Source organism: Oryzias latipes, chromosome 18 (assembly GCF_002234675.1).
Source record: "Oryzias latipes chromosome 18, ASM223467v1".
NCBI classification, from domain to species: domain Eukaryota; kingdom Metazoa; phylum Chordata; class Actinopteri; order Beloniformes; family Adrianichthyidae; genus Oryzias; species Oryzias latipes.
Genome location: NC_019876.2, coordinates 13,826,608 through 13,849,577, shown reverse-complemented (window position 1 = coordinate 13,849,577; position 22,970 = coordinate 13,826,608). Strand labels below are relative to the sequence as shown.

Below are 22,970 nucleotides of genomic sequence, written 5' to 3'. Positions count from 1 at the left end.
AGTTTTTGCTGAGGTAAAAGCAGTGCTGGTTTCAATTGTGCTAGTAAGTGGTGTTGCAGATGATGCTACAAAAGGGGTTGTGGTGAAAGAATCTGTTGTTGAGGTTTCTGTTGTCGTTAAAGCTGTTGATGATGTAGTTAGAGAGGGAGACGTAGTCTGGGAAGATTTTGTTGTGGAAAACGTAGGACTTGTTGAAGCAAATGTAAACGGCGTTGATGTAGATGATGTTGAGGCAGTGCTTGAAAAGCTTACTGTGGAAATAGCGGTGGTGTCTGTAGGAAAGGTTGTGAATGTTGTACTTGCAGACGACGTTGTTGTGGTTTCATCTGTGGCTGTTGTCGAGCCAAATGTAATAGTTGTTTGCGCTGAAGTGCTGGTAGATGCAGTGGAAGCACTTGCTGATGAAGTAAAAGTATTTGCTGAGGTAAAAGCAGGGCTGGTTTCAATTGTGCTAGTGGGTGGTGTTGTAGATGTTGCTACAAAAGGGGTTGAGGTGAAAGAATCTGTTGAGGTTTCTGTTGTCGTTAAAGCTGTTGATGATGTAGTTAGAGAGGGAGACGTAGTCTGGGAAGATTTTGTTGTGGAAAACGTAGGACTTGTTGAAGCAAATGTAAACGGCGTTGATGTAGATGATGTTGAGACAGTGCTTGAAAAGCTTACTGTGGAAATAGCGGTGGTCTCTGTAGGAAAGGTTGTGAATGTTGTACTTGCAGACGACGTCGTTGTGGTTTCATCTGTGGCTGTTGTCGAGCCAAATGTAATTGTTGTTTGCGCTGAAGTGCTGGTAGATGCAGTGGAAGCACTTGCTGATGAAGTAAAAGTTTTTGCTGAGGTAAAAGCAGGGCTGGTTTCAATTGTGCTAGTGGGTGGTGTTGTAGATGTTGCTACAAAAGGGGTTGAGGTGAAAGAATCTGTTGAGGTTTCTGTTGTCGTTAAAGCTGTTGATGATGTAGTTAGAGAGGGAGACGTAGTCTGGGAAGATATTGTTGCGGAAAAAGTAGGACTTGTTGAAGCAAATGTAAACGGGGTTGATGTAGGTAAAGTTGAGGGAGTGCTTGAAAAGCTTGTTGTGGAAATAGCGGTGGTCTCTGTAGGAAAGGTTGTGAATGTTGTACTTGCAGACGACGTTGTTGTGGTTTCATCTGTGGCTGTTGTCGAGCCAAATGTAATAGTTGTTTGCGCTGAAGTGCTGGTAGATGCAGTGGAAGCACTTGCTGATGAAGTAGAAGTTTTTGCTGAGGTAAAAGCAGTGCTGGTTTCAATTGTGCTAGTGGGTGGTGTTGTAGATGTTGCTACAAAAGGGGTTGTAGTGAAAGAATCTGTTGTTGAGGTTTCTGTTGTCGTTAAAGCTGTTGATGATGTAGTTAGAGAGGGAGACGAAGTCTGGGAAGATATTGTTGCGGAAAACGTAGGACTTGTTAAAGCAAATGTAAATGGCGTTGATGTCGATGAAGTTGAGGCAGTGCTTGAAAAGCTTGTTGTGGAAATAGCGGTGGTCTCTGTAGGAAAGGTTGTGAATGTTGTACTTGCAGACGACGTTGTTGTGGTTTCATCTGTGGCTGTTGTCGAGCCAAATGTAATAGTTGTTTGCGCTGAAGTGCTGGTAGAAGCAGTAGAAGCACTTGCTGATGAAGTAGAAGTTTTTGCTGAGGTAAAAGCAGTGCTGGTTTCAATTGTGCTAGTGGGTGGTGTTGTAGATGTTGCTACAAAAGGGGTTGTGGTGAAAGAATCTGTTGTTGAGGTTTCTGTTGTCGCTAAAGCTGTTGATGATGTAGTTAGAGAGGGAGACGTAGTCTGGGAAGATATTGTTGCGGAAAACGTAGGACTTGTTGAAGCCAATGTAAATGGCGTTGATGTAGATGAAGTTGAGACAGTGCTTGAAAAGCTTGTTGTGGAAATAGCGGTGGTCTCTGTAGGAAAGGTTGTGAATGTTGTACTTGCAGACGACGTCGTTGTGGTTTCATCTGTGGCTGTTGTCGAGCCAAATGTAATTGTTGTTTGCGCTGAAGTGCTGGTAGATGCAGTGGAAGCCCTTGCTGATGAAGTAAAAGTTTTTGCTGAGGTAAAAGCAGTGCTGGTTTCAATTGTGCTAGTGGGTGGTGTTGTAGATGTTGCTACAAAAGGGGTTGTAGTGAAAGAATCTGTTGTTGAGGTTTCTGTTGACGTTAAAGCTGTTGATGATGTAGTTAGAGAGGGAGACGTAGTCTGGGAAGATATTGTTGCGGAAAACGTAGGACTTGTTGAAGCAAATGTAAACGGCGTTGATGTAGATGAAGTTGAGGCAGTGCTTGAAAAGCTTGTTGTGGAAATAGCGGTGGTCTCTGTAGGAAAGGTTGTGAATGTTGTACTTGCAGACGACGTTGTTGTGGTTTCATCTGTGGCTGTTGTCGAGCCAAATGTAATAGTTGTTTGCGCTGAAGTGCTGGTAGAAGCAGTGGAAGCACTTGCTGATGAAGTAGAAGTTTTTGCTGAGGTAAAAGCAGTGCTGGTTTCAATTGTGCTAGTGGGTGGTGTTGTAGATGTTGCTACAAAAGGGGTTGAGGTGAAAGAATCTGTTGTTGAGGTTTCTGTTGTCGTTAAAGCTGTTGATGTAGTTAGAGAGGGAGACGTAGTCTGGGAAGATATTGTTGCGGAAAACGTAGGACTTGTTGAAGCAAATGTAAGCGGGGTTGATGTCGATGAAGTTGAGGCAGTGCTTGAAAAGCTTGTTGTGGAAATAGCGGTGGTCTCTGTAGGAAAGGTTGTGAATGTTGTACTTGCAGACGACGTTGTTGTGGTTTCATCTGTGGCTGTTGTCGAGCCAAATGTAATTGTTGTTTGCGCTGAAGTGCTGGTAGATGCAGTGGAAGCACTTGCTGATGAAGTAGAAGTTTTTGCTGAGGTAAAAGCAGTGCTGGTTTCAATTGTGCTAGTGGGTGGTGTTGTAGATGTTGCTACAAAAGGGGTTGTAGTGAAAGAATCTGTTGTTGAGGTTTCTGTTGTCGTTAAAGCTGTTGATGATGTAGTTAGAGAGGGAGACGTAGTCTGGGAAGATATTGTTGCTGAAAACGTAGGACTTGTTGAAGCAAATGTAAAGGGCGTTAATGTAGATGTAGATGTTGTACTTGCAGACGACGTCTGTGTTGTGGTTTCATCTGTAGCTGTTGTTGAGCAAAATGTAATTGTTGTTTGGGCCGAAGTTCCGGTAGATTCAGTGGAAGCATGTGATGTTGAATAGGATGAAGTGTTTGTTGAAGTAAAAGCAGTGCTGTTTTCAGTTGTGGTAGTGGGTGATGTTGTAGATGTTGATACAAATGAGGTTGTGGTAAAAGAATCTGTTGTTGAGGTTTCAGTTGATGATCCAGGTGGTTCTCGTGTTGTTGCTGATGCATTTTCACAAATGTTTGTTATTGTGGTAGGGTTGTAAGTTTTTGTTGTTTGCTGTTTGTCATAACAACATTCACAGCAACAGTCACAGATGTCACTTATATTCACAGTGAGTGATATTGATGATGCATCCATTAATATTGATTCTTTTGTGGATGTTGCTGGAGTATCTGCAATAAGATATTTTTCTACATTAGTTAAAAAAAATGTATTTCTTTGTATTAATCACTTTAATTGTAACTTACCTATTATGACAAGTAGGAGCCATAATATTTTACCAAGCACCATTTTGGGTCTCTAGTCACCTAGAATGTACAATAAACATTCTATCAGCAAACAGAAAAAAAATCATATATTTAACTTTCTTCATTTCTCAATTAAAGGTCACATGTGGATCCTACTTATTAACAAATAAAAAGGAACTTTTGAGTCATTTTTTTTAAATAAGTGATTTTGTGGTTATTGCAAAGTGTTTCTAAAAAGCTTTAATATAATACAATTACAGTAAAATACATTAGATTAAACCATCAAAACATTTTTTTTATGTTTAAGCACAATTATACTTAAAGGCACTGTAACTCTTGCTATCCTAGGCACTGTAACGTTGGGTCATCTAGACCCACAAGACAGTGCTCTGAACCTTTTTTCTTCAATGATTTGTGATCTTCACTGATGTCCATGGATTACTTGAAATCTTTCCACCTTTGTCATGGTAGGAATGACACGTCAAAGTTAGGGTGGGGTCATCTAAGATAGCACAAGGGTTATACAGAAGCATCAGTCTAATTCCAAATTTATAGAACTCTTATCTCTAGCTGTATGGAGCACTATCAAAACATATGTTTGTTTTTATTGTTTCAGGGTGGTCACGCTGTTTTTGCCTTCTTTGACAGAGCACTTTCTTTTTCTACTCAACTAAACTGTCAGTTCAGTTCTGGTTTTAATTCAAAGCAAATATTGTCCATGAAGAGTACAGGTATGATTTATTCAAATGCCTTTGCAGTTAAACATATATTATTGTGCTGATGGAGTACTATGCTCTTGTGCATTTTAGAATTTTATTTGGACCAATCCTAATATAATATACAAAATACACTGTTGCAATCTATTCGGAGCAACTTTTGATAATGAAATTTGAAAGGAAGTACAAAGACATCCGTTTAAACCCACTCTTGTAGGGTGAAGCTGCAATGCATTTGTTTATCTCAAATGACATAGGAAACAGTTTCCACTTGCTGCGTTTTTGCGATTAAAGCGAAGAATTGTCAACAGCTACTGAAAAAGAAGAAAAACCCTACTATTAGACAGAGTTTATGATTTTGTTACTTCCTAGTCCTAATTTATATGTTACACAATTTCCAGAACTGAATTTTAGTGTCATGAGACTGTATATTCAAATATTTAACGTTAAACACCAAAAGTTGTCTTTTTTAACAACAGAAATTTATTAGGTGAATTTGGGATCAGAATTGTGATATATAAAACAGGTGGACTCATTTGCCAAAGGACAACAAGTTCCCTGTTCCCGGGGAAGATTGTGGCAACTGCTCCTCTTCCTGCTCAGCTCCTAAGGCAGCAGTTCCCAACCCCCGGACCGTGGACCGGTACCGGTCCGTGGGTCATTTGGTTCCGGGCCGCACAGAAAGAGTAAATAACTTACATTACTTCCGTTTTATTTATTTTGGAATCTGAAAGATGTTTTACTTTGAAAAATTGCCCTATTCTCTGCTACATCCTTCTCTGTCACTCTTAACGCAGGCCAAGGCGCTCTTCTCGGTCACGTGATAGGTTACCTCTAAAATGAAACCTAGCAAAATGAGTCTTTGGAAAGTTTCTTTGCCAAGGGAAAAAAGGCCCAGCCAGGAGACAGAAGAGGAGGCTTTGACTTCCAAAAAAAAGAAAGCTACATTAAATAGACACTACTTCTTTTTTGCACTATGAGTTTGGGAAGGGGAGAGGATGAGGACACCTGTGCGATGTGCAATGACAAACGTGTCAAAATAAAAGCTCAAAGTTCGTCGCTGTTACTCCTCCATCATAGCGGTGCTACAATAATCATCTTAACCCTTGTGCTATCTTAGATGACCCCACCCTTACATTGACGTGTTCTCCCTACCATGACAAAGGTGGATAAAGGTGGAAAGATTTCATGTAATCCATGGACACCAGTGAAGATCACAAATCATTGAAGAAAAAAGGTTCAGGGCACTGTCTAGTGGGGTCTAGATGACCCAACTCCCAATGTTAAAGTGCCTAGGATAGCACAAGGGTTACAGACCTGTCCTTGAAAACTTTTTCTGACATCATACCGGTCTGTGGCTTCAAAAAGGTCGGGGGCCACTGTCCTAAGGGGTTTGCAATGATACCGTCCCTCCTACTAGCATAGTGTTGGGGCATCTGGAATCAGCCCCTTTAGGGAGGGGTAATGTAGTGATTCTTCTCTTTTGTTTGCTTTTTTTTAAAAGCTGTTTTCTTGGTTGATTTAATATTCTGTCTGTTCCCCCCGTCACAGTCACATCAGATCCAAATTTTGAACTATAAACGATTTGAGTAAATCATGCTTAGTCAATTTGTGTCTGGTTTTCAGGTCTTGCATCTTAGTTCATCTGTTCTCTCGGTCTTTTGTTTCTGTTTTCTTCATATTTACGTTTATTACATTTATTGTCACAAGCCTGTTCTCCAGCATTTTGGGTCATACCTTATCACAGATTCTACTGCCTCCTTAGTTGAGTCGTTTTTCTAACACTAGCTGAGGACCCGGTTTGCCGCCTTGCTGTTTCCCCTGAGTTTGCTGTGCTGGCTCAGTACCTACCCCTAGAGGAAGATAATTCAACTATTGGCATTTCCACCAACCTATGATTTGCTTGTTTGTCTTCAGCCTTGCATGCAGTGTTTACTTCATGTTTAATGGCTAAAGGGGGTGGGTTGCAGTATTTATTATATATAGTTTTGCATTGCACAGGACTTTGTGCTACAAAGTAGGAAAAGTGTGAGATATTATTTCATTTGTTGAGGAGCTCCTGAATTTTCATATCGGTCCAACTATCAAGGTGAACCTCAACTTCAGACCTGTGAAAGCCTGCTTGTCATCATTTATGAAAGGTATTTGTCTCGATCGGAATTTACTAATTATTTTTAAAAAATTACTCTTTTATTTTATTTTATTATTTTTTTTTACGACCTGGTAGAACTCTGCAATCGATTCAGGGACTACAACACCTCTTAAAGCTGGCCAGGTGGTCCATGCTCGAAAATGCTACCAGAGTGAAAACAGCAACCAATTAAATGGAATTTGGGATTATTAAATGTAGGACTGAGTATTGCACTTTTAATTGGACCCTAAAAATTCTATAGGCTAAGTTTTGTGCAGTGTGGAGATGACGTAAAGTATGTTTGTTAACACAAATAATAAGAACATTGTCAAAACAAAAGAAAACTGGGGCACGTTAACTGTTAACACATTTTTACTTTAAGTATTTTAAAGACTGTTTGCCTTCATTGTACATAATTTATAGATACATTAATCTGCGTATTACCCAAACCACAAAGTTTAGTGATCCCAATCTGTTTAAGAAAAACATTTTGATTTGTTTTAGTTTCATTAATACTTTTAAGATTTCACTGGTGAAGAATACTTTTTATTTGCCTTTCAGTCCCTGTCAATGTTTTTAAATGTAAATGATTTTCTTGTCAAACACATAACCTTTTAGTCGAATGTAAAAAATATATATATATATATATATATATATATATATATATATATATATATATATATATATATATATATATATATATATATATATATATATTATCAAATATGACCCTTGTTCTTTATTTTTTTCATTAGTTAATGCTCTTTCATTTTAAAATACTCCTTTGAACCTGAAGCATCAGAGGTATATGTCAAAGGTAATTGAAATAATTAATTTATCTGTTACGTTATTTTATTTTATATATTTACGGTTTTGTTATATTTATTTGCCAAATTTTGGGAAAATGTTGTCATTTTAGTCAGTTTAGTCTCCGAATTTTCCTATTTATGGGTTTCAGCCTATTGGCAAACATCTATAAATAGATAAAATCAAATTTCACTTCATGCAACACAAAATAAATTCTTAAAGATAGCATATTATGAAAGTTCTTCTACTTACTAATAAGGTAAGCTCCTTAAAAGAATCTTAAATCCAGCAAGTACAATTCAGAGATCGCTCGAACATTATCCGTTTGACTCTTCAACTCTTGGAGTGATGCTAGGACAGGTCTTTTATAATTGCTAAGTGTCAGAAGACTGTGACGTGACTCAAAGGGTTTTGTCGGAGGCTGTGAAGAATTTTAATTTTAAATATGAAACCAAATAGACAGGAGACATACTGAATAAACCAGAAATTGAGTCAGTTTTATGCTGCAAGCAAATATCAGGTCAAGTATTGTTATTTTGTATTACGGAAGTGAAAAAACGGGATTTTCTTGTTTTCACTATTGACAGGTTAAATTGTGACAGTTCACATTTTTAAATGATATATTACCCCTTGCGGGGTAATTTCACAAACACAAACGTAATGAAATGACAAGATTTCAGATTTTCAGTACAAAAACCTAATGCCTTAGCCTAATGCGCTAGTTCACCACCTACAATTGGTAGAGGCTCTATGTGAAATGTCGAAGCAGTGTTAATCCTGCAATGTTTTAAAAGGCTGCTAGAAGTTGAAGCTGGGGTAACTATGGTGCTCTATGGTTCTGTCCTCTTTTCTCATCTACTTCTACCCTTCTTCTCTTCTCTATTTTTGATCATCATTTATCATTTAGTTCTCCATGCCTCTGTTTGGTGCAGTGCGATTCATGTATTGTCCCTCTTTTCCTCTCCCCTCCTGGGGAGTGGGAGTGCTTCCAGACTCCAGTTTGCTCATCCGTGCTCCTGTTCCTGACCGTGTACCTCGCCTTTGCTCCCACTCCTACACCTGGCTGTGGATCCTGCCTATGGCTCATCTCTGGCTCGTCTCTGCTCTGTACCTGACCGAGTACCTCGTCTCTGCTCCTGCTCCAATACCTGGCGGTGGATCCTGTCTCCGGCTCGACTCGCGCCTTTGACTGTCCCCACAACTACGGCTGGATGAAGCTCATCTGCTGGACTTTATATATGTAGTTGTAGCGTTAGATAAGTTAATTCTTCTCTAAGAGTTCTGGTAAATCGCCTGTCCGTCCTGGGGGAGGATCCCTCCTTCATGTGGGCACCACTGAGGTTTCTTCGTTTTTTCCGGAATCCATTTTCTTTAGGAGTTTTTCCTTGCCGCGAAGAAGGGTCTAAGGGCAGGGATGCCAGTATAGCTTAGTAAGTTTGTTAGTTCATTTTAGTATTTTCCTATTGATCTCTTTTGTATATATGTATTTATACTTTTTTAGATATTTACAGTTTTGTTATATTTATTTGCCAAATTTTGGGAAAATGTTGTCATTTTAGTCAGTTTAGTCTCCGAATTTGCCTATTTATGGGTTTCAGCCTATTGGCAAACATCTATAAATAAATAAAATCAAATTTCACTTCATGCAACACAAAATAAATTCTTAAAGATAGCATATTATGAAAGTTCTTCTACTTACTAATAAGGTAAGCTCCTTAAAAGAATCTTAAATCCAGCAAGTACAATTCAGAGATCGCTCGAACATTATCCTTTTGACTCTTCAACTCTTGGAGTGATGCTAGGACAGGTCTTTTATAATGGTTAAGTGTCAGAAGACTGTGACGTGACTCAAAGGGTTTTGTCGGAAGCTGTGAAGAATTTTAATTTTAAATATGAAACCAAATAGACAAGAGACATACTGAATAAACCAAAAATTGAGTCAGTTTTATGCTGCAAGCAAATATCAGGTCAAGTATTGTTATTTCGTTTTACGGAAGTGAAAAAACGGGATTTTCTTGTTTCACTATTGACAGGTTAAATTGTGACAGTTCACATTTTTGAATGATATATCCTTGCGGGGTAATTTCACAAACACAAACGTAATGAAATGACAAGATTTCAGATTTTCAGTACAAAAACCTAATGCCTTTGACTGTATTTTCAACAGATTTAGGTGTGCTATGTTTGAAATATCACTCCGTGATTGTTCAGCATCATAACAAAATAATCAATCTGGTTTGGATCCAAGGGTAAGTGTTTACTTGAAATGTGTACCACCAAGTTTTATCCCCGAACTGCTTTACAAAACATACAAAATGTCACAAATATTGTCCAAAATCAGGAATGATGTGACTTCTTGTGTATTTATAATGGCTGAACAATGTTGCCACAAAATTGAAAAACTTCTGGTGAAACGAACAAACATTACAGAACTTTTAGCTTTAAAAATTACCCCACTTAATCAGGAATTGTGGTACCTGAGCACAAATGGTAAATAAGCAATATAAGTGGAGCCGGAGAGACAAAACAAATGGGTTATGTGAATATGCCTGTGACTTAAAAATGTTCTCATAACTGTTTAGTTAGGAGCCAAATAATTCAAATTTTACTCAGCTTGACAACTGAATGTGGAAAAAACCCTTTCATTCAAGTCGATACATAGTTTGTGTAAGAAAGAAAGTAGATCTTTGTTCAGTCAAGACAAAAAGTTAAAATTCCATCAAAAACAATGAATAAATGAATATCCTGAAATGCAGAATGTGACATGATTGGCCTATAAATCATAGTTTGTCATTTCTTTCAGACTGAATGCACAACATACAAATCATATGTTACTTTTCAGTTTGACCTGACCTGACCTGACAGTTACCTGAACAACTGATTTATATATATATATATATATATATATATATATATATATATATATATATATATATATATATATATATATATATATATATATATATATATATATATATATATATATATATATAGTATTTTGAGACTGAAATATTGTGTAATAAACATAGTGTTATGAACTATTGGTGCATAACATTGTTTATGTACTGATAATTCAAAAACTACACAGTAAGATAGATAGATAGATAGATAGATAGATAGATAGATAGATAGATAGATAGATAGATAGATAGATAGATAGATAGATAGATAGATAGATAGATAGATAGATAGATAGATAGGACTTTATTGATCCCCAGGGGGGAAATTAGGTTGTCACAGCAGCCAAAAACAAGAAAAAATAGCAGTTGGAAAGTACAAAAAACACAGTAGCAATGATTAAGAATAAAAATAATACAAGGTGGAAGTAAAAGTACAGTATAAATAACGGATTAAATAAGGCAATAAATAGCAGCAGCGGTTTCATCAGTCCTAGACCGTGTTATTGTATAGTCTGATTGCTGTTGGGATGAAGGACCTCCGGTAACGCTCTTTTTTGCACTGTGGGTGCAGCAGTCTCTGGCTGAACGAGCTCCTCATTGTCCTCACCGTCGCATACAGGGGGTGGGAGGGGTTGTTCCGGATGCTGGACAGCTTGGTCAGCATCCTCCTCTCACCTACAGAGTCTACTGAGTCCAGGGGACAGCCCAGGACAGAGCTAGCTCTCTTGACCAGCTTGTCCAGTTTCTTTTTATCCCTTTCACTAATGCCTCCACACCAGCAGACCACAGCATAGAAAGTTGCTGATGCAACGACAGTCTCGTAGAAGGTCCTGAGTAGTGGCCTGCACACACCAAAGGACCTCAGTCTCCTCAGGAGGTGGAGGCGACTTTGGCCCTTCTTGTGCAGGACCTTTGTGTTGTCTGACCAGTCCAGTTTATTGTTCATGTGAACACCAAGATATTTGTACACATCCACCCTCTCGATGTTCAGTCCCTGAATGACTACGGGGGGAGGCTGAGAAGCCTTTTTCCGGAAGTCGACCGCCATCTCTTTTGTTTTGGTGGCATTGATGTGAAGGTGATTGAGTTCACACCAGTCCACAAAGTCCTTGATCACCTTCTTGTATTCCAGATCGTTTCCCTCTGAAACGCGTCCAACGATGGCTGTGTCATCGGAGAACTTCTGGATATGGCAGCTGTTTGAGTCATATTGGAAGTCGGATGTGTATAGGGTGAAGAGAAAAGGAGAGAGCACTGTCCCTTGTGGTGCCCCCGTGCTGCAGACCACCTGGGCAGACACACAGTCCTGGAGCCTCACGTACTGTGGTCTGTTGGTGAGGTAGTCAACAATCCACGAGGTCAGCTGGTTGTCAACCCCCGCATCTACCAGCTTTCCCCTCAGCAGTGGTGGTTGAATGGTATTGAAGGCGCTGGAGAAGTCCAAGAACATGATTCTGACAGTACTTCCAGGTTCCTCGAGGTGTAGCAGAGTTCTGTGCATCAAGTAGATGACAGCGTCATCCGCTCCGATGCCAGGTTGATATGCAAACTGCAGGGGGTCAAGCACTGGGCTCACTAGGGGCTGGAGGTGATTCAGGATCAGTCTCTCTAGGGTCTTCATTAGGTGAGACGTTAAAGCCACAGGTCTGTAATGATTGGGCTCCCTTGCCTGTGCGGTCTTTGGTACTGGGACCACGCAGGCGGTTTTCCACAGCACAGGGACCCTCCTCATGTCGAGGCTCAGGTTGAACATGTATGCTACAACCAGGCAGAGTTGGTCAGCGCAGTCCCTGAGCAGTCTGGAGCAGATGCCATCTGGACCTGTGGCTTTCCTGGTCTTGATCCTCCGAAGCTCTCTTCTCACCTGCTCCTTTGTTATGTTGAGGCTGGATGGGGGAGTTTGGGTGCTGGCAGTTATGCAATGCAAAGTAGGGGATTGTGGAGGGGGTTGGGGGGGGGAGTGTTAATCTTGTCCTGAGGACGTTTGGTGGCACAGACGTTGATAGGCAGATGGGGGGTGGGAGCTGTGACCGGCATATTGGGGGTTTCGAGTGGTCCGATGATGGCTGGGTAGTTGTGGGGGGAGTGGGCCCTGGATCAAATCTATTGAAAAATGATTGAGCTTGTTAGCCCACTCTTGATCACCCTGATTGCACCTTTTGTCTTTATTGAGTCCAGAGATGGTTTTCAGGCCTCTCCAGACCTCTTTCACATTCTTTTGTTGTAGTTGGTTTTCCACCTTCTCTCTGTAGTTCCCCTTGTCTTCCTTAATCTTCACTTTAAGTTCCTTCTGCACCCTCCTCAGTTCCTCTTTGGCTCCTGACCTAAAAGCCCTCTTTTTTTGGTTTAACAGGGTCTTCAGCTCAGGGGTCACCCACGGTTTATTGTTGGGGAAACACCGCACCATCCTGGAGGGCACAGCGTTCTCCACACAGAAGTTTATGTAGTCTGTAATGCAGTGTGTCAGACTGTCGATGTCCTCATGCGATCCACATAGCACCTCCCAGTCTGTGGTCTCAAAACAGTCCCTCAGCTCCTCACTGGCCTCTTCTGTCCATCTTCTCACCGATCTTGTAGTTGGAGGTTGTTGTTTCACCACAGGTTTATAGATAGGGAAAATGTGAACCAGGTTGTGATCTGAGCAACCTAGTGGGGGGAGGGGGGAACAGCTGTAGGCATCCTTCACATTTGCATACAGTAGGTCCAGTGTCTTGTTGTTTCTGGTGTGGCACGTAACATACTGGGTGAAGTTTGGGAGAGTGGAGGAAAGTGAAGCATGATTAAAGTCTCCGGATATAAGAAAAAAGGAATGGGGGTGTGCTGTCTGCAGCTGAGACACCACAGTGTGAAGAAGCTCACAGGCCACCTCTGCGATAGCAGATGGGGGAATATACGCAGTTATCGCGATAACGTGCGAGAACTCGCGCGGCAAGTAATATGGCCGAAGTCCGACAGCCAGCAGCTCAATGTCCCGCGTACAGAGCCTCTCTTTGACACAGATGTGTCTCGGGTTGCACCATTTGTCGTTCACAAACATCGCTAACCCACCTCCTTTCCTCTTGCCGCTCTCTCTAGCTGTCCGATCCGCTCTCACGAGGTGAAATCCGTTCAGGGAGACATGTTCGTCAGAGGAAAGATCATTCAGCCAAGTCTCTGTGAAGCACAAGATGCTGCTCTCCCGATACTCTCTGTGTAGTCGAGTTAGCGCCGTTAGCTCTTTCAGCTTGTTAGGGAGAGATCTCACGTTGCCCATAACAACAGTCGGCAGGCATGGTTTATACCGACTTCTCCTCTCTCGGCGCCTAACTCCTGCTCTGCATCCTCTTCTTCTTTTCCTCCTGATCTCGGCGGGGATGTCCACGTAGTGCAGCCCGGTGTTGTGGTACGCGAGCAGCTGTTAACGTGTGTAAACAATGGAGCCGCGGCTGTTGGGGTCCCCCGATGTCAATAGAAGCAGTCCAGCGAGAAAAAAGAGCCAAAGAACTAGTCTTGAAAATTGCACATCCATGGTTGTGTACTTTTAAAAGTTCAAAAGTAGAAGCAAAAAGTAGGAAAAGTAGTAAGAATAATCCAAAAAAAAACACACGAAACAAAAAACACGACAGAGAGGGAGCTGCTGTGACAGGCTGCCGCTCCGGGCGGCGCCAGAAGCACTTGTAGTGGGAGTAAGAGTAAGAGTACACAAATCTATGTGAGGAGATTAATACTTATGTTAATACCTTAGTTTTAACAGATGAGGCGTTTTAATACAAAAACAGAAAGCAGCGACTATTGTATTTCATGCCATGCTGTAAACCGTGCAACGAGGGGAGCATGGCATTTCTAAAGCACTGCTGGCTCTGTGGGCGGCGCTTCAGAAGCCCATGCTACAGGAAAACACAGCTCCTTTAGTGGGCTCGGATCTATCGGGCAGGAACTGCTGAGGCCCACGGAGCGATCAGGACCTCAATAAACACTCAGTGGGCCGGAGTGGTCTTCTGCCAGGGTCTTGACGTGCTGCGGGGCAAATAGTGATTTTCTGATGACAGACAGAATTCACGCTCAGTGTATTTAAACACACACTTGCAGTGACGTATGTTTCAGAGTATGTTCGATTGGCCATACTGCATTTCAATCAAGTCATGTACATCTCTTTTGATTCGCTGACGGATTTGTCATTTATCTTTGCTGGCCTGCAATCTACCCTCATGTCCTCCAAGATCGACCGGTCGATCGCGATCGGCGTAATGAGCACCCTTACCTTACATCATATGACCCCATCCTCTATTAAATATCTCATGGTGTCTTACCACCCAAACAGAACACTTCGCTCACAAAATGCAGGACTGCTTGTGGTTCCTATAATTTGTAAAAGCATAGTTGGAGGTAGAGCCTTTAGCCACCAAGCCTCTGTCTTATGGAATAAGCTCCCAGCTCGTGTAAGAGAGGCCGACACAATTTCTACATTCAAAGTTAGGCTTAAAACATTCCTCTTTGGACAGGCTTACTGCCAGACTAGCTAGTCAACAGAGAAAATATAACTTACTATTAACATGTTTGAATTAAACGTAATAACAATAACAGAACCGTACCCCCTTCCCCCTTTTTTTTAGCCTAGCCCTGACCTGAACCCTAAGCTTAACCTTTACCAGAAGCTGGGGAAACTATGGTGCACTTGTATTCTGTCCTCTACTCTCATCTACTTATCCTCTCCTTCTCTCCTCTGTTTTCGATAATTTATCTATCATTCAGTTCTCCACGCCTCTGTTTGGTGCAATGGGATTCATGCATTGTTCCTCTTTCCCACTCACCTCCGGGTGATCCTGCCTCTGGCTCATTTTGCACTTCCAGCCACTTCCCCCAACTCATCTGGATGAGGCCCATCTGCTACACCAGGGGTGTCAAACTCATTTTCACCAAGGGCCACATCAACATAGTGGCTGTCCTTAAAAGGCCAGATATAATTTATACATATAACTAAATGAAATGAAAAAAAATGTACCTGTAATAAATATATCTGTTAAATAACTCATTTATTTATTTATAATAACTTTTTAAAGTGACAATTACAGTTGCATAGAAAACATATGCTTGCTTGTCACTCTAGCATAAATCTTTTTACATTTGATTCTGTCAGGTTGCGTTATATGGACAGTGCATAGGTCCTAATGTATAGTTGCCCAATCCGATATGACAAGTCAGATTCTCCCTAGATATGAATAAATACATGCCAAATTTTATTTTTTATCTTAAGAAATTAAAAACTTTAATGCTCTCGGGGGCCACATAAAATGACATGGCGGGCCCATTTTGCCCACGGGCCTTGAGTTTGACACATGTGTGCTAGGACTATTTAAACTTGTATTAGAATTAGATAAGCTATTTCTCTCTAAGAGTTCTGTTACTGTTACATTGTCCGCTGTCCAGGGGAGGATCCCTCCTTCATGTGGGCACCCTTGAGGTTTCTTCTTTTTTTCCAGAATCTGTGGGGGTTTTTTAGGAGTTTTCTATTGTGTATGTTATTTATTGTGTGTGTTAGTCTTGCACTAAATCTTCCATCGGCACACTTCTTTACATGGTGGCTCTTCACACTCGAAATAAGATTTCTCTAATATCTTTTCTTTGTGTTCTTGACTTGGTGCTCCTTTGCTTGGCTCTCACCACAGTCTTCATTTTTTGCCATTAAATTTAGCTGTAAATGTGTTATATTGACCTTACCTTGCGTTGTCCATTCTATTCTATTCTATCCATTTTCAAAACCGGCTAATATGCTTTCTGGGTCATGGGGTTGCTGGAGTTTATCTTTTCTAGGAAACTTTGTGTTGTGCAAAAAGTTTAAAACAGGCAGCCCTATTAAAACTATAGCAGTAATAACTGCGTGAGGCAGTTATGGCAATCTTTGCATTGATATGTAATCCATAACCTTCTCAATGTTTCCTTTATATTTCATTCTTTTTTTTTGGCATTTATTTGTTCTCCTTTAAAGGTTCATTCACACCGGGCATGTGTTGCGCGTTAGGGAATACTCGGTTTCATGAATGTGCATTCAGCCAGTGGTGTTCACACACCAGAGAAGCAGGGAAGGGCGTGTCCTTCTTTCGTTTTTCTACTGTTTACTAGCGCTAGTTCACCACCTACAATTGGTAGAGGCTCTATGTGAAATGTCGAAGCAGTGTTAATCCTGCAATTCTTGTTCCAATCTTTTTTTTTTCAAAGCTTTATTTCAAAATACGAAAGACTTGGTGTTCTATAATTCTAGCTGGGCGCAAACCGTAATTATTCATTTCTCCTTTGTGATCATGTTTACAAAGGTTGGCTCTTTCATGTTTTGAAAAGGAAGCTACCCACATGCCACAACCAAATCTGAGTCCCTGATTGGTCAAAGTTCAGTGTTTTCGCAGTTTAGCAGCCAAGAAGTTCAACTGGTTAAACTTTCAGCGCACAATCAATTAAAGCACAATTATTTTGTACATAGAGCCCGAGACCATAGTTAAAAACTTGCCTACGGAGTATGCCTACATGAACGGAAGACTTCTGAACACGGAATACTGAAACAAGGGTTAACATAGACTTTTCATTAAAAGTGGCCACTGAAACGGAGTCGACAGGGCTGGTGTGTATGTACCTTAAAAGACTGAGAAATCAATCCATACAATCAGCACTCTTTGACCGGCTCTTAATTTGATAGTTTGTTTTCATCAAACACCTTCAGATTCCGATATTTTGTAGGATATTATCCAAACAGAAGGCACATTTTATCTATAGTCTCTAGGTGGCAGGCGGAACAGAGGATGGAAATTAGCCTAGGCAATAATCCTGCATATTTACAGTGTCTCATTACTTTTAGAGCATTCTACACTGTTGTATGCATTTACCCTTAAAGGAATAAATAAATACTAAAACAAATATTGCCAATCAACACATTTTACCCTCCTTCTATAGCAATAGCTGCCAATCTCCCAGAACAATCTGCATGCCTAAACATGAGCACAAAAAAGTGACTGTTTGAAGAAAATAGCCTTAATTCATTTTTTCCTATTTGGAAAAAGTTTAGACACCCTTGCATCAGACAAAGCACAATTTATTGCACTGTACAGCCATTATCTATCACTTTAAGCTATATAATACCCCCCTCCCCTTCTTAAAATTAATTAACGCTATTTTATAGGTACAGGTGGTTTTAGCAAAACTTAAAAAAATACCTAGACAAGCTTTGATTGTATGTACATAATAATTCCTTTATTAGAGAACTAATACACTTTTTATAAAACATATTTATTTCTGTTATTTAAAATATTATGTATGATCTTATAAAAGTGCAGCTTTTTAAAGATAGAAAAACAATTTTCTATATTCTACGGTATAGGAAAAATCTAAAAAGGTGGTTCTCAGTTAAGTATTTAACACTGGAGCTTTCGATGTTTTAATGTATTTGATGTAATTCCAACAGATTCTGAAGATGAGAAAAGGAGCTTCACAATGATTTGAAACACAGTAGTTAAGTATTACACGAAAAACTGAAATCCTTTCTTAACAACGTTAATTGCATAAACAGTCGAACAGTTACGGACTTCAAAGAGTTTGTGTTTATTGCGGTCACTGGCGACACTTCCGGTGTTAAAGGGTTAAAAAAGGACAAACAAGAAAAACAAGTGCCAAAGTGAGTTTCATGTAAATGCCTAAAGTTTCCATGATATATTTGATTAAGCAGAATATGTCTTTAGTGCTGGTTTCAATGTTTTCAGGATGGCTTGAATCTTGTTTTGCTTTGATGAATATTGTAATTGAATTACCTTTGGTTTTTATTTCTGATTTAAAAAGAGAGATTTTTTATTTAACAAAGATTACAATTTTACAAGTATTTCTTAGAGTAATCAGTACAGAGGCTAGTTCTGACTTGACAGTAACCATGATAACAGCACCATCCAGAAGGCAGTAATTAGACTGATCTTGTGGGCCACTCCATTTGAGACCTCTGTGAATGGCAAAAAGAGAGAAAAAAAACAGATTTAGTAAACCGTTTTGTGATGTGCATTTTTTTAAAGAAAATTAAAACAGCATGAAATGTTTCTTACGTGTGCCATCCACAGTTATAGAGTTGACATCAATATTAAAAGCTGTAATGTTTGATGCTGCATTAATCAAAACATTAGCAATCTGAGAGCTACTAGGAACAGATGTTGATCCAAAACCAAGGTTCATGGTGTTGAAGATTGATCCATTGCTGCAAAAACGTTGGACAACATTAGCAAAATTGCAAAAGTTTGAAGAAAGTAAATCTATTAAAAAAATCAAGAGTAAATCAAAACTCTGAGTGGTTACCTGAAGGCAATCACTGTCAAATAGCGGAATGACGAAAATCCTTGTTTGTAGTATGGCTCAAGCTGCAGAAATATAAAAATATCTCATTGTATGCTTAAGTATAATATCTTAAAACTTGAAATGCATAGTTTTAATAATTGTTTTATTTTGTTCTGTATTGCCAAACATGTCAAAATGTTGACATTGTGTAACATTTAAAAAAATATATACATTTAATATTTTTATATATGTTCATTTTTTCAAAGTATTTATTAAGCATTTTTTATTTTACAGTAGAGGGATATTTTAGATTATATTTTTTAAGGTTAAAAAACTTTCAGATTTTTCCACAATTTAAGTTTTATTTGGATGCATAACATTTTCTTTATGGGTAACTACTATGCATGTGTTTAGCTAATATTAAACTCAAAGAATTCCACTTACTGTAGACTTCAACAAAGAGGCTCGACTTGTAAATCTAGTAGATGACGAATCCAGCAAATCAGTAGTGAATGTCTCTCCAGGTGATCTAAACCTCATTTGTCTTGTTGTTATTATCTCAGTAGTTGTCGTTGTAGTAATCGGCATCGTTTGTATATCTGTTGTTAATGGTTTTAAAGTTGTCACAATGGTTGCTGGTAATGTTGTAGGAGAAGATGTCATTGTAGTTGTTGAATTGATTGTGGCTGTAGAACTGGCAGTTGTTGTGGCTGTAGAATTGGCAGTTGTTGTGATAATTGCAGGTGTCTCTGTGAAAAAAAGCATTAAAAGGTAAACAAACCAAATATTTTAACTCATTTTAATAAACAACTAGATAATTGCACATATAGTTGATTTTTGTATGGCATGTCAGTAGCCCTTTCACAAAGTTCTTAAGCAATAAAGGCAAACCAAGGTTTGTCCTTATCCTGCCTCAACTCTTCTTAATGTCTATTTCATTGACCTTTGTGTACATGTTCAAATTAAATTACTTGACTAGATAAACGTAACAAATAAGCATCACTAGCACAGGCATGCACCACGTTGGAGTTAGATCATACTTTGCAGTGTCCTATGGAACAAAATGGCAATTTTTTAGGTTTGAAACTGCTCCAACAGTTTACTTTTTTCTGTTTATGAAAATGTTTTTGGTGGCACTGGCCTTTAGCTTTCATACATCGCCTGTTATGCCTTCCATAAGTTTTGTTATTACATATAACTAGCATTACAAAGACAAAAGAACAGTTTAGTTTTTAATGTTTACTTGATGTGCTCTTTCTACAGAAGCCAACATTTTCTTCAGAAGAAAAAAGGAGACTCATCATATCAAAGTCATCCATAGCTATTACATGCTAATTTGGCTGGGAAATGTTGGGCAATAGTTTTCTTACGTATCACTTGAATGGTGTCAGTTCGAACAGAGATGTTAAAGGTGGTGCTGGCATTAACAACCCCCTGAATTAAGGTTTCTGAAACAGTTTTAGAATCGGGAATTTCCGCTGCAGTTGCATTTGTTCTGAACTCAACCCCCATTTGAGCTTCAGTATCCATTGCACGTGTTCCCCTTGTAGACGGTCTGCACAAAAACAACATTATAGTTAATCATAGCAAAGACATGTTAGTATTACATTTAAGGAAAATTCTTACGTGAATGCAATTACAAAACAACGAAGAAAGAGCAGTCCAAATTTGGCCCTGTAGATGAACTCATACTGTGGAGAGTAGTAACACAAGTTGATTTCAAATTACCATAACAACATTTTAATATATTACAAAAACCATAGTATTACAATTTTACCTACCAAAACTACAACTTGAGTTTCAAGAGCCTTGAACTCTTTGCTGTTTTTATCCTCAAGTTCGGGTTGAAAGGTGTATATCAACACTGCAACAACTACAAACACTGGTGGTGGGGGAGGTTGAACTGTAGTAGTTGTAGTTGTTGGCTTAGTTGTGGTGGTTGTAGTTGTTGGCTTAGTTATGGTGGTTGTAGTTGTTGGCTTAGTTGTGGTGGTTGTAGTTGTTGAATTAATTGTGGTGGTTGTGGTTGTTGGCTTAGTTGTGGTGGTTGTACCTGTTGGCTTAGTTATGGTGGTTATAGTTGTTGGCTTAGTTGTGGTGGTTGTAGTTGTTGAATTAGTTGTGGTGGTTGTAGTTGTTGGCTTAGTTGTGGTGGTTGTAGTTGTTGAATTAGTTGTGGTGGTTGTAGTTGTTGGCTTAGTTGTGATGGTTGTAGTTGTTGAATTAGTTGTGGTAGTTGCAGTTGTTGGCTTACTTGTGGTGGTTGTAGTTGTTGGCTTAGTTGTGGTGGTTGTACTTGTTGGCTTAGTTATGGTGGTTGTAGTTGTTGGCGTAGTTGTGGTGGTAGTAGTTGTTGAATTAGTTGTGGTGGTTGTACTTGTTGGCTTAGTTATGGTGGTTGTAGTTGCTGGCTTAGTTGTGGTGGTTGTAGTTGTTGAATTAGTTGTGGTGGTTGTAGCTGTTGGCTTAGTTATGGTGGTTGTACTTGTTGGCTTAGTTATGGTGGTTGTACTTGTTGGCTTAGTTGTGGTGGTAGTAGTTGTTGAATTAGTTGTGGTGGGTGTACTTGTTGGCTTAGTTATGGTGGTTGTAGTTGTTGGCCTAGTTGTGGTGGTTGTAGTTGTTGATTTAGTTGTGGTGGTTGTAGTTGTTGGCTTAGTTAAGGTGGTTGTACTTGTTGGCTTAGTTGTGGTGGTTGTACTTGTTGGCTTAGTTGTGGTGGTTGTAGTTGTGGTGGTAGTAGTTGTTGAATTAGTTGTGGTGGTTGTACTTGTTGGCTTAGTTATGGTGGTTGTAGTTGTTGGCTTAGTTGTGGTGGTTGTAGTTGTTGAATTAGTTGTGGTGGTTGTAGTTGTTGGCTTAGTTATGGTGGTTGTACTTGTTGGCTTAGTTATGGTGGTTGTACTTGTTGGCTTAGTTGTGGTGGTAGTAGTTGTTGAATTAGTTGTGGTAGGTGTACTTGTTGGCTTAGTTATGGTGGTTGTACTTGTTGGCTTAGTTATGGTGGTTGTAGTTGTTGGCCTGGTTGTGGTGGTTGTAGTTGTTGAATTAGTTGTGGTGGTTGTAGTTGTTGGCTTAGTTATGGTCGTTGTACTTGTTGGCTTAGTTATGGTGGTTGTAGTTGTTGGCTTAGTTGTGGTGGCTGTCGTTGCTGGCTTAGTTGTGGTGGTTGTAGTTGTTGGCTTATTTGTGGTGGTTGTAGTTGTTGAATTAGTTGTGGTAGTTGCAGTTGTTGGCTTAGTTGTGGTGGTTGTAGTTGCTGGCCTCTCTGTAGTAGATGCTTTGGTTGTAGATGTTAGCTGAATTGTACTAACTCCCCTATTTGTGGTAGCTGGTGGCTTAGTCAAAGCAGTTGTAACTTTTGGCTCAATTGTTGTGGTTATTGGTTGAATCAAGATAGTGCTTATGGCTTTGAATGTTGTGGTGAAGCCAACTCCAGCTGTAGTTTTTACAGCTATTGTTGATGGTTTCAGAGATGGTACAATTGTCGGTGCTACTGCTACAGGGGAGGATGTGATCGTGATTGTTGAATTGATTGTGGCCACAGATGCTGTAAAGTTGGCAATGATAGATGCTACAGTGGTTGGTTCAATTGTGGGTATCTCTGTGAAAAAGACAAACATAAAATGTGATGTGACAATGAGACAAACCAAAAATTTTGAGTAAAAATTTAACTATATTTAACTACCAAAGAAAATAATACAGCTTGAAGTGTTTTTGTATTGTGAATCAATAGCCGTTTCTACAACACTGTTTAACAAAAAAAGGAAATCAAGATTTTTCTTAATTCTGTCAATATTTCTTCCATTGTCATATCTGTTTGCATGCTCATAGTGAATTGTGATATTGCTCTTGACTTGAAGTCACAGCAAAATACTTCAGATTAGAATTTTGTTCTGGGGTTTGAGCATAACTTTTGAAATACTGAATAGAGTTGCATTCATTAGGTGTTAGGAACTGCTCTGACAGATTATAATGTTTTTTATTTAAAAATCTGTTTTCAAGATTTATTTTGTGATGTGCATTTTTTAAAGAAAATTTGAACAACATGAAAAGTAATTTCTTGATTTGAAAGTTCTTACGTGTGCCATCCACAGTTATAGAGTTGACATCAATATTAAAAGCTGAAATGTTTGATGCTGCATTAATCAAAACATTAGCAATCTGAGAGCTACTAGGAACAGATGTTGATGCAAAACCAAGGTTCATGGTGTTGAAGATGGATCCATTGCTGCAAAAGTAACAAAACATTGGACAACATTAGCATAAATACAAACATTTGTGAAAATAAATCCATTTAAAAAAATGAACAGAATAAACTCAAAACTTCATAAATGGTTACCTGAAGGCAATCACTGTCAAATAGCGGAATGAAGAAAATCCTTGTTTGTAGTATGGCTCAAGCTACAGAAATATAAAAAATATATCTCATTGTATGCTTAAGTTGAATGTCTAAAAACTTAAAATACATCATTTTAATATGGAGGATAAAATATTTCTTCTGTTCTGTATTACCTAACTTGTC

General features: G+C 39.2%; 2 protein-coding genes across 2 annotated transcripts in view; both read right to left on the bottom strand.

The window, feature by feature from the left end:
• Window positions 1–40: 40 nt before the first annotated feature.
• Window positions 41–14,982, bottom strand: LOC105358721 (mucin-5AC-like). Its single transcript, XM_023948997.1, has 5 exons — window positions 14,956–14,982; window positions 12,322–13,559; window positions 11,054–12,051; window positions 661–3,314; window positions 41–298 (listed from the first exon to the last, which is right to left on the bottom strand). The coding sequence occupies exons 1-5, from the start codon at window positions 14,980–14,982 to the stop codon at window positions 41–43; spliced, it is 5,175 nt and encodes a 1,724-aa protein (XP_023804765.1).
• A 2,374-nt stretch (window positions 14,983–17,356) lies between these two features.
• Window positions 17,357–22,970, bottom strand: part of LOC105358295 (mucin-17) — a 31,963-nt gene continuing 26,349 nt past the window's right edge. Inside the window, exons 4-12 of the mRNA XM_023948996.1 lie at window positions 22,788–22,849; window positions 22,528–22,676; window positions 20,227–22,049; window positions 20,072–20,136; window positions 19,816–20,000; window positions 18,890–19,194; window positions 18,467–18,528; window positions 18,220–18,368; window positions 17,357–18,119 (exon numbers count right to left, since the gene is read on the bottom strand). Of these exons, the coding sequence (XP_023804764.1) occupies window positions 18,031–18,119; window positions 18,220–18,368; window positions 18,467–18,528; window positions 18,890–19,194; window positions 19,816–20,000; window positions 20,072–20,136; window positions 20,227–22,049; window positions 22,528–22,676; window positions 22,788–22,849 (2,889 nt within the window). The 3' untranslated portion in view covers window positions 17,357–18,030. The remainder of the gene's footprint in view (window positions 18,120–18,219; window positions 18,369–18,466; window positions 18,529–18,889; window positions 19,195–19,815; window positions 20,001–20,071; window positions 20,137–20,226; window positions 22,050–22,527; window positions 22,677–22,787; window positions 22,850–22,970) is intronic.